Below are 11,654 nucleotides of genomic sequence, written 5' to 3' on the forward strand. Positions count from 1 at the left end.
ACAGAAACATGTACATAGACCTGTATAATAAATCTATAGAGAGACCCTAAGATCATGGAATGACTTGTTTGGACGACTTTATCCTACAGCACAGAAACATGCACATAGACCTGTATAATAAATCTATAGAGAGACCCTAAGATTATGGAATGACTCGTTTAGACGACTTGATCCTTCAGCACAGAAACATGTACATAGACCTGTATAATAAATCTATAGAGAGACCCTAAGATCATGGAATGACTTGTTTGGACGACTTTATCCTACAGCACAGAAACATGCACATAGACCTGTATAATAAATCTATAGAGAGACCCTAAGATTATGGAATGACTCGTTTAGACGACTTGATCCTTCAGCACAGAAACATGTACATAGACCTGTATAATAAATCTATAGAGAGACCCTAAGATCATGGAATGACTTGTTTGGACGACTTGATCCTACAGTACAGAAACATGTACATAGACCTGTATAATAAATCTATAGAGAGACCCTAAGATCATGGAATGCATGCAGTATAATCCATGGGTTATGAATATAAGATGCATGCATGGTCCAAGTTTGGTTGGTCTAGCACTTATACTTTTTGAGAAACAGAGCTAAATACAATAACTTAACATTGATGAAGATGAGATCAAAGTCACTGGACCACCAAATGTAGAGCAACAGATACATGGATTGAGGTGAATTATGTAAGATGCATGTATGGTTCAAGTTTGGTTGGTCTAGCACTTATACTTTTTGAGGAACAGAGCTAAACGCAAAAACTTTAACGTTGAAACCGCCGGAAATGCAACACATCAGTCTATAGATTTATTGTCTCGCCTGCGACACAATAAATCTATAGAGAGACCCTAAGATCATGGAATGACTCGTTCAGATGAAGTGATTTTATCTAACACAAACATTATACCTGAACACCTGGCATAAGATCCACTACTTGAATGTAGTGATTTAAGTTAGTACTGACAAACGTGAAATACTACCTGAATGTAGTGATATGATCTAACACTCACCAACTGTGATTTCTTCTCTGCTATCGTGATTCTCAGCTCACTGATTGGTTGTTGCTGCTGAGCTTTGATCTTCATCTTCCCCTGTAAGTCAGTTTGGAGTTGTTCATATTCTTCTTGAATCTGTTCAAAAAAGAGAATGTTTCAAGTCAATACATACACTCCATAAAACATGAAAGAGATGTCCATGTTTTCAATTTTTTTTCTCCATAGTATCATGTATCTATTTCAAACTCAGTTTTTAAATCTGACAAACATTAATTTTCTGATTATGTTAAATAAGAATAAAACTTACAGATCGTATAGCGGGCTCCTGCTTGGCCTTTTCTGTCTTGATAGCATTTATCTTTCGCTTTAGATCCTCATTAGCTTGTAAGAGACCCTCATGTTGTTCCCGGAATTTCTCCTGGATGAGCATAAACACACAAGGTAATACTGTATCTATGGGAACTATATTAACAGACAGCACAAGTTCTTGTGTGGACCATTTCATCCACAAGTGTGTTTAGTGCACGAGTGGCTGTGTGTGTCCACCTACTTATCTGTGTGAACAGGTAACAACATGCAGTACTGCTTTTATTACATACCAGGAACACACAATTGTTCTTTACATTATAATATTCTTTTCTGTATAACTTGACTTAAGGTTATCCTGTATCAAACTTCGATTTATTTCCTGAAAAAATTGTCCAAAACAATGGTGGACAAAATAACAACAAAATCAGAATAGTTAACGTCACTTCACCATATAGTGTAAAGTGACACTAAAATGTTGAGAACCTATTCTTGTTCAATCTGTCGTTTTGATTGTAAGTACTGATAAGTTCCAGCTAAAAGGAGTATACTGAAGTTTTACAACATTCTTGTTCAAATAACCTGATCAATGTCAAATAAGGAAATGTTGACAACACAGTTTCAAGTACTAAGTCCCCCAAGCTGTCCCCATAGTTGCAAAGATACATCAGAATAGGATCACAATGGCATAAAACACACAACACACATTTTCAAAGTTAAATTTAAAAGGTAGATACATTAATAAAAAGGTATACATAAATGCATTATATTTCAAATAATACATTTAAAGCATGACAGTAAAGTATAGTGGAATCCAGGATAGGAAATTCTCGAAATTGTTAACTATGTTTTCAGTACTAGTTTGTGATTAACTTTAGTTGTATTATCGGTGAAGTCTTCTGTTAATTGTTGAATCCAAATTGAATACATTACATTTAAGATTTTTAACCTAGTTGCATTGATGACTTATATGTATATACACTAAACAAATTTATCACAGCACAAGTCTGTGTTTTACACATAAATTACCAATGTGAAGTATTAGGCTTTTACAGCTAGGGACACCGGTAAAGTTAAATTTCACTGTATACAAGTGTTGCAGGTTCAAGTCACGGTATGGCACTGTGTTGTATCATTGAGCAAGATACTTTACTCCACTTGTTCCAGTCTACTCAGCTGTAAATGAGTATGTGGTTGGGCAGTGCTTATTTGTTGAATGCTAGCTGTTAGCGGCGAAATGGCAGCACCGGCTGTATGCTCCCCAGGGAGTTGAGAAAGATATTGGCTGGTTGCAAAGGCCCTATAACCATGGATAATAATTTGTGAACCGCTTCGAGACGACCTACCAACTAGGTTGTGATGAAGTGGTATATAAGAACCTTGAATTATAATTATTATTTATCTAAAGTATCAATGCATATATATGTGGTCTGATGAAATTACATTTTTTTCCTTCAAATTCAGAAAAACTTCCATCTGTTTATTTCTGAATAACATGAAATTGATGACAGCACTGCAGATCTTTGTGACTCTTCCAGGTGCTGAAAAGAAGAAAATAATACTTACAAAAGTAAACGAATGTATTTTATGAAAAGACATTTTAACAGTAAATCTATATGATTCGGAAAAAATGAAATAACCATGAAATGAAGTATAAAATGGACAGATTGAATCTACTTGGACATATTACTTGGTGCTAGTAGGGGACGGGTTGGATCTAGTAGGACATATCTTACTTAGTGCTTGTAGGGGATGGGTTGGATCTAGTAGGACATAACATACTTAGTGCTTGTAGGGGACAGGTTGGATCTACTGAGTGCTTGTAGGGGACAGGTTGGATCTACTGGGGCATATCTTACTTAGGGCTTGTAGGGGACAGGTTGGATCTACTGGGACATATATTACTTAGTGCTTGTAGGGGACGGGTTGGATCTACTGGGACATATCTTACTTGGTGCTTGTAGGGGACGGGTTGGATCTACTGGGACATATCTTACTTGGTGCTTGTAGGGGACTGGTTGGTTCTACTGGGTCATATCTTACTTAGTGCTTGTAGGGGACGGGTTGGAGCTAGTAGGACATATCTTACTTAGTGCTTGTAGGGGATGGGTTGGATCTACTGGGACATATCTTACTTAGTGGTTGTAGGGGACAGGTTGGATCTCCTGGGACATATCTTACTTAGTGGTTGTAGGGGACAGGTTGGATCTACTAGGACATATCTTACTTAGTGCTTGTAGGGGACGGGTTGGATCTACTGGGACATATCTTACTTGGTGCTTGTAGGGGACTGGTTGGTTCTACTGGGTCATATCTTACTTAGTGCTTGTAGGGGACGGGTTGGAGCTAGTAGGACATATCTTACTTAGTGCTTGTAGGGGACAGGGTGGATCTACTGGGACATATCTTACTTAGTGCTTGTAGGGGACAGGGTGGATCTACTGGGACATATCTTACTTAGTGCTTGTAGTGGACGGGTTGGATCTAGTAGGACATATCTTACTTAGTGCTTGTAGGGGACAGGTTGTATCTACTGGGGCATATCTTACTTAGTGCTTGTAGGGGACGGGTTGGATCTACTGGGACATATCTTACTTGGTGCTTGTAGGGGACAGGTTGGATCTACTGGGAGTAGGGGACGGGTTGGATCTAGTAGGACATATCTTACTTAGTGCTTGTAGGGGATGGGTTGGATCTACTGGGACATATCTTACTTAGTGGTTGTAGGGGACAGGTTGGATCTCCTGGGACATATCTTACTTAGTGGTTGTAGGGGACAGGTTGGATCTCCTGGGACATATCTTACTTAGTGGTTGTAGGGGACAGGTTGGATCTCCTGGGACATATCTTACTTAGTGGTTGTAGGGGACAGGTTGGATCTCCTGGGACATATCTTACTTAGTGGTTGTAGGGGACAGGTTGGATCTACTAGGACATATCTTACTTAGTGCTTGTAGGGGACGGGTTGGAGCTAGTAGGACATATCTTACTTAGTGCTTGTAGGGGACAGGTTGTATCTACTGGGGCATATCTTACTTAGTGCTTGTAGGGGACAGGTTGAATCTACTGGGACATATCTTACTTAGTGCTTGTAGTGGACGGGTTGGATCTAGTAGGACATATCTTACTTAGTGGTTGTAGGGGACAGGTTGGATCTCCTGGGACATATCTTACTTAGTGGTTGTAGGGGACAGGTTGGATCTACTAGGACATATCTTACTTAGTGCTTGTAGGGGACGGGTTGGAGCTAGTAGGACATATCTTACTTAGTGCTTGTAGGGGATGGGTTGGATCTAGTAGTACATAACATACTTAGTGCTTGTAGGGGACAGGTTGGATCTACTGCGGCATATCTTACTTAGCGCTTGTAGGGGACGGGTTGGATCTAGTAGGACATATCTAACTTAGTGCTTGTAGGGGACAGGTTGGATCTACTGGGACATATCTTACTTGGTGCTTGTAGGGGACAGGTTGGATCTACTGGGACATATATTACTTAGTGCTTGTAGGGGACATGTTGGATCTATGGTGACATATCTTAATATCTTACTCAGTGCTTGTAGGGGACAGGTTGGATCTAGTAGGACATAACATACTTAGTGCTTGTAGGGGACAGGTTGGATCTACTAGGACATATCTTACTTAGTGCTTGTAGGGGATGGGTTGGATCTAGTAGTACATAACATACTTAGTGCTTGTAGGGGACAGGTTGGATCTAGTAGGCCATATCTTACTTAGTGGTTGTAGGGGACAGGTTGGATCTCCTGGGACATATCTTACTTAGTGGTTGTAGGGGACAGGTTGGATCTCCTGGGACATATCTTACTTAGTGGTTGTAGGGGACAGGTTGGATCTAGTAGGACATATCTTACTTAGTGCTTGTAGGGGATGGGTTGGATCTAGTAGGTCATATCTTACTTAGTGCTTGTAGGGGACGGGTTGGAGCTAGTAGGACATATCTTACTTAGTGCTTGTAGGGGACAGGTTGGATCTACTAGGACATATCTTACTTAGTGCTTGTAGGGGATGGGTTGGATCTAGTAGGACATATCTTACTTAGTGCTTGTAGGGGACGGGTTGGATCTAGTAGGACATATCTTACTTAGTGCTTGTAGGGGACAGGTTGGATCTACTGGGACATATATTACTTAGTGCTTGTAGGGGACATGTTGGATCTATGGGGACATATCTTACTTAGTGCTTGTAGGGGACGGGTTGGATCTAGTAGGACATAGCTTACTTAGTGCTTGTAGGGGACAGGTTGGATCTAGTAGGACATATCTTACTTAGTGCTTGTAGGGGATGGGTTGGATCTAGTAGGACATATCTTACTTAGTGCTTGTAGGGGACGGGTTGGATCTACTGGGACATATATTACTTAGTGCTTGTAGGGGACGGGTTGGATCTATGGGGACATATCTTACTTAGTGCTTGTAGGGGACAGGTTGGATCTACTGGGACATATCTTACTTGGTGCTTGTAGGGGACGGGTTGGATCTAGTAGGACATATCTTACTTAGTGCTTGTAGGGGACGGGTTGGATCTACTGGGACATATCTTACTTAAGTGTCTGCAAGGGACAGGGAGTTGATCTACTAGGTCGTAATTTACTTGGTGCCTGTATACACAGGGGACAGGGAACAGAACTACTCTTTTTTGTAGGAGAATGAAACAGGTTTATGCCAATACTTACTTGGTGCCTGTAGATCCTTGACACTGAAGTCCAAGATGCCACATGTCACAAGGAACCGCTGCCTGTCAAGGTCAGAATAGTTAGTGCTGACTAGCACTTCAACTACATGTACTACCAATTCAATTTCATTTCATTGTACTTTTGAATATAACTACATGATGACTTGAAGGCAATATAGAACCTACTGACAAAGGATGACCAACCAGTCTTCAATTTGTAAACTTTGAATTTCACATTTACATCCATTTATTCATTTGGATTGTCATGGCACAAAAGAGAATATTATATTTAATACATTTTGGTTAATAATAGTTTTTTACAAATAAAATTGTTTGAATGCAGAATAAACCTTAAGAACATGTAGCAACTTACAACAAAGAATCAAAATTTTAACTGATTTATTTTACCATTGAAAGGTGGTATTTCAGATGTTAAATACCTGCTCCATAGATATTTTGAAGTTTAAAGAAACTATAAGAACAATTTCAACTTCAATAAAATGCACATATATGTATATATACACTATTTACGATATAACAAATGTACATACAAAGCCAAGGTGACGATCATCAGGGGCATGGTCTCTTCGTACAGTTCTGAGTGTTCAAAGCACTGAGATGATTGGAAAAGGGCTTTCTGAAATATAAAATAGTAAAACAAAAATATACCTGTATAGCAAAGATGGAAAGGTTGACACTTTTCAATGAAGGATGGGAAAGAAGCATTAACGATGTTGTTTATATAGACTGAATGTTATCAGGTCTGCCAACCTTCAGAGGATCTCTCACTTTAAAGTTGTTGGTGGAAGATTGGGCACTTAACAATTTCTGCAACATTTTCTATTTGGTGACATTCATCATTCAAACAGCAGCAAAACTTTTAAATCACTAATTAATATTAAAATGACATATTCATTAGGTATTTCAATTTCAGTTAAAGTAATAGACAAGATCCAAATTCTCAACATAACAAACATGATTAAATATGTTGTATAAACCATTTGTTCTCCATAATTTGTCACAGTTGAAAGCCAATTAGACAAATGTATCATTATGAACAATGATTTGTCATGACATATTCCGGAGGTGCATAGAATGTACTTTTTAAGAGAGCATATAACAGTATATAACAGCTGGTTTTGAGCATGTATACCATAATGAGAAAAGAAAACATACAGAAATTCTTTATGTGCATACATGTACATATATATACTGCACCTGTTGCTAAGTGTGTGGAAAATCCAATACTCACCTGTATGATACTGTCCACAGGTACTTCAGTCATAAGTTCCAATAGTTGACAGTAGATATTCTGCCATCGGTTTGCCTGTTAAAAATAAACAATACAGGAAAATGGATTAACTTTTTAAATAATTTCCTTACACATCACCATTAACTTAATTTAATCTGACCATGATACACATCTAAAGACTATATATATATATGTGTGTCAAAGTGTGTGTTGGAGGGGTCTTGAGAAAACTCAATCTATGTAGTATGTATACGTACCTACATGTACGCTAAATTAAATGATACGCTTAAATAAGATCATCAAACTATAAATATATCATTATATAAATGAAAAAAAGTAAATGACTCACTTTGGATGGAACTTTATGCACTCTAGCTACTCACTAGCTTACTTGCTAGAAGCATAATTATGACATTGGAAGTATTGAAATTATATACCAGTACAACTTCAACATCAAACCTCAACCCTGACCCCCTTTCTAGTTTAATAAATACTGCGCAAGTACTAGTAAACATATATTACTAATTAAGGATAGGCCTATATATGTAAAATACTTACATCTGGTTTCCTGAAATCCATCTCCTCCACACGTATCTGGTAATCCTCCTTCAGGAATGACAAACAACTTTCCCATGGTTTTAATGGAAAGTCATAAGTCATATTGAATCTGTGAAGACAAATGATTTAAGTATTAAATGGGCTGAAGCATGGGGGATGTCATTCAATGCTAAGAAGTGTACCGTTCTGCTTATAGACAGCAAGAAACCTCAGTTTTACAAACTTGGTGAACACATCTTACAACAGACTTCCGAAAGTCCTTACCAAGTGGTATCACCAGTACGGATCAGTCGTCTTGGACCCCTACATACATCAAGACATAATCAGACTTGAGAAAGTGCAAATGATGGCAGCAAGGTTTATCTCTGGAGACTTTCGTTCACGAGAGGAAGGATATCTGTGTGACCAAAATGTTAAGAGACGCGGGCCTGTCCCCACTAGCAAAACGACGTTGTATGCTTCGCCTGGTTATGTTCTATGAAGTGGATGAGGGTGTGGTGCCAGCCTTACCTTCGCATGAGTTCCTGACACCAGTTGCCAGAAATAAACGTAAAATTTGTTTGCGGAATTTTAGTGACTATCATTATAATAATACTGTTGAAAATTACACCTATAATAACTCTAAGTGTTTCAAAGTCCAGAATTGTAAAACAGAACAATTTAAAAACTTTTTCTTCAATAAGACTACTATTGACACCCTTCAGAACTACTAGATAATTACCTAGCACTCCTCCCCCGACGCGATACATGTCCTGAGGGACCCTGTGCCGTATACCGACAGATACGTACGGATACAGAAGTATGTATAAGATAACAATATCATCAATACTTATGTTCAAAACCAATGTATATTATAGTAATTACATGTCTGTTTTGCCTTGTAATTCATACTAAATATATCTTTAATAATAATAATAATACAAAAAAAATAGAACAGAATCACCAACCAATTGCAACAAAATGATAATTACATGAAAAAAGAACAACTTAGAGTGTGGTCGGGTATACATATTACCAGGGACGTATAATGTATAAATTCAAGTCAATATACTGGCCCTGGTATTACTGAAAAGGAGGCAACTTGCTCAACACAATTTATAAATCACATTTATTTATGATATAATATTGGTGTTTTATGTGAATGTTATCATATTGTAAACACATCACCATTCCAAAACAAATGCATTTCTCATGTGCTATGATCATGAGACAAAAAGTATTTAGGTCGAACCGGATTAAGGGCGAAACAACCCTTAGCGCGAACGGGATTTAGGGCGAAACAACCCGTTACCATATTTCGTTTCAATTTATATATTTCACGGACATCAATGATAATCACAGTCCACTCTGATTTCAATATATTCAACAGCATTCCTAAGAATAGCATGCGTAGTTAACCCCTCCGCATTAAAAACGTTTTGGCATGTGAAGTATAATATACTTACTGTACTGTAAAGGAACACTTTTGAAGATTCAAGATAATACTGTAAATACATGCAAGTCCTTCAACACGGGTGTCTGGAATACATGTACATCTGTACGTAGATTTTTAATGCTTGAATACCTACTAACATGACATTCCTTCAGTCAGTTGAAGTTGGTAATTAACGGTAGATAGATAGAGATAGATAAAGAACCGACGGATGAGTTTCACAGAATGTCCGAAACCGAATCCCCGAGATAGGATTGTTTATTATTCGATATACATATCATTATATGACCACTCCTTAACGATAACTATCGAATAGAATAAACAATCCTATCATATTTAAAAGTAACTGATACAAATGCTAAGAATGATTGAACAAAAAGTTTTTTTGACGCCGTTATTCAATACTTACCTTTTCGGTGTACAAAAAAACGTGTATCTTAAAATTCAAATGGCGCGGTAAGCTATGGTAGAATTTCCGGTTTTTTAAATTTTCAGAATCACAAATGACGGACTTGTTGGTAAATGTTTTCAGCGTTTTAGTAACTAAAATGATATTTATTGGATTAACCTTATTTCATTAGTAAAAAAATGTGTTACAACTGAGTTGATAAAATAGCGAATTATTGCTACGGTACAATTTCTTAATACTCGACCGCTTTTAGTTGGTATTCTGTAATATGTTTCAACTGTGGCTAGTTTCACTTTATTAGTTGATCGATGGCGGCTGAATGGTGTCGGCCTCTGTAAACATGTTTCCAGAATTGAACAGCGTATTAGACATCAAGACTAGTGACAGTATCATCGGGAAATCTGTAGGCATTTCTGAATCAGATGTCGACGGAACTTTTTTGATCCACCATTTCCTGTCTTATTTCTTACGAAATGACCACCCTGTCTGTTTTGTGACGTTAGTTCAGTCGTTCAACCATTTTAATACAGTTAGCAAGAAATTTGGACTAGACCTGGCAGCAAAACGGAACACTGGACAACTTGCATTCATTGAAGGACTTAAATCATTGGGAGAATTTTACACGCTGGATGACAAATATGACAATATGGCCAGGGGAGACAACCCCTTTGTTGAGAAAGGAACATCCAAACATGCCTTAGCCCCATTATACAGCTATATTGAAAATATATGTAATGGTTTCACGAAAGACCGAAGTAAACCACCAGTAGTGATTATTGATGATATAAGTGTTCTCTTGAGCACTGGATACTCACTGAAAAACAGCATTTCCTTGATCCAGTATTTGCAAAGTTATATTTCCAAACTTGAGGGAACATTGGTTTTACACATTAACAAAGGAAAGGGATCATGTGACGAAGATGCTGTTTCAGTGTGGAAGCACATGTGCCATTTCTTTCCACTTCAGATAGAAGTTTGTGGCTTGAGCAGTGGCTATTGCAGGGACGTACATGGAGAGGCAAGATTCATATTGCGATAACTTAATGATATCACATAATTAAAGTAATAATTAGTTCAAACATGTAGTACAAAAATATGTACAGGTGGTGTACTTTTACTACAAACAAAAATTGGTTAGAGGAGATTGAAAGGAAGAATCAGAAGAAAATGTCAAATGAAATCATTTAACAGATAAAACAATATATATCATTTTACATGAATGTATACATGTACATGTATGTATAGTTAATTTGTATCCTACGGACATTCCTCCATTAGTATCCAGTGTTATATGCGATTTTACCGTCTATATTACTTCTTTGACCCATATGTATAGTTAGATATATATGTGCACTTTTTATTTTGAAAAGGTTCATTATTTGCTAGCATTTGAAAATCGAAATTTTATGTGACGTAAAGATAAGAATAGAAAAAAGAAAAAAAATGAAAATAGTTGGGACATTTTACTGTATTTTGTTTGTGTCTTCATACTTTAATTATTTTTTGTTATTTTTGTGTTCCAGTTGAATATTACACAGGATAATTCCCTACACAAGCATCAAGTGAAGAAAGCCATGCAGTATAAACTGACAGACAAAACTATTTCACTATTTGCAGCAGGAATGTCAGCTGCAGTGTTGTGAACACCAATGCTGCAGGAATGTCAGCTGCAGTGCTGTGAACACGAATGCTGCAGGAATGTCAGCTGCAGTGTTGTGAACACAAAACAAGATACTTGTGAAAAATCATAATTTTAAATTTTCGTTTGTAATGAACATGCTGTATATTGGTCTGTAAATGGCTTATAATGATCTTTCATCTGGAAATCTTTGAGTTTTACCTGAATTTTACCAATTTTTCTGAATGTTGTTAGAAAAAAAAAAGTTGAGTCAGAGAAGAACGTTTAGTAATTACATATATAACTTGGCAAAAATTGAAAACTTTCTTACACAGAAAATCAGTTTATTAAAACAAAGAAAGCAAACTTAATTATGTGTTTTC

General features: G+C 37.2%; 2 protein-coding genes across 2 annotated transcripts in view; one reads left to right on the forward strand and one right to left on the reverse strand.

The window, feature by feature from the left end:
- The window catches only part of LOC110450618 (kinetochore protein Nuf2-like), an 18,093-nt gene extending 8,374 nt beyond the window's left edge, over positions 1-9,719 (reverse strand). The window contains exons 1-8 of the mRNA XM_021498235.1: positions 9,654-9,719; positions 7,813-7,921; positions 7,255-7,329; positions 6,554-6,639; positions 6,004-6,065; positions 2,754-2,851; positions 1,312-1,422; positions 1,020-1,139 (exon numbers count right to left, since the gene is read on the reverse strand). Coding sequence (XP_021353910.1) covers positions 1,020-1,139; positions 1,312-1,422; positions 2,754-2,851; positions 6,004-6,065; positions 6,554-6,639; positions 7,255-7,329; positions 7,813-7,914 — 654 coding nt within the window. The 5' untranslated portion in view covers positions 7,915-7,921; positions 9,654-9,719. The remainder of the gene's footprint in view (positions 1-1,019; positions 1,140-1,311; positions 1,423-2,753; positions 2,852-6,003; positions 6,066-6,553; positions 6,640-7,254; positions 7,330-7,812; positions 7,922-9,653) is intronic.
- A 219-nt stretch (positions 9,720-9,938) lies between these two features.
- On the forward strand, positions 9,939-11,654 carry LOC110450624 (elongator complex protein 6-like). The gene is made up of 2 exons (XM_021498240.1): positions 9,939-10,671; positions 11,177-11,654. The coding sequence occupies exons 1-2, from the start codon at positions 9,973-9,975 to the stop codon at positions 11,294-11,296; spliced, it is 819 nt and encodes a 272-aa protein (XP_021353915.1). The 5' UTR covers positions 9,939-9,972; the 3' UTR covers positions 11,297-11,654.

Source organism: Mizuhopecten yessoensis, unplaced genomic scaffold (genome assembly GCF_002113885.1).
Source record: "Mizuhopecten yessoensis strain PY_sf001 unplaced genomic scaffold, ASM211388v2 scaffold5369, whole genome shotgun sequence".
Classification (NCBI taxonomy): Eukaryota; Metazoa; Mollusca; class Bivalvia; order Pectinida; family Pectinidae; genus Mizuhopecten; species Mizuhopecten yessoensis.

Excerpts from the sequence above, each read along its gene's own strand:
- LOC110450624 (XM_021498240.1), top strand. The coding sequence starts at position 9,973 with ATGGTGTCGGCCTCTGTAAACATGTTTCCAGAATTGAACAGCGTATTA. Across the intron at positions 10,672-11,176 it reads GCAGGGACGTACATGGAGAG|TTGAATATTACACAGGATAA; the intron begins GCAAGATTCATA and ends TTTGTGTTCCAG.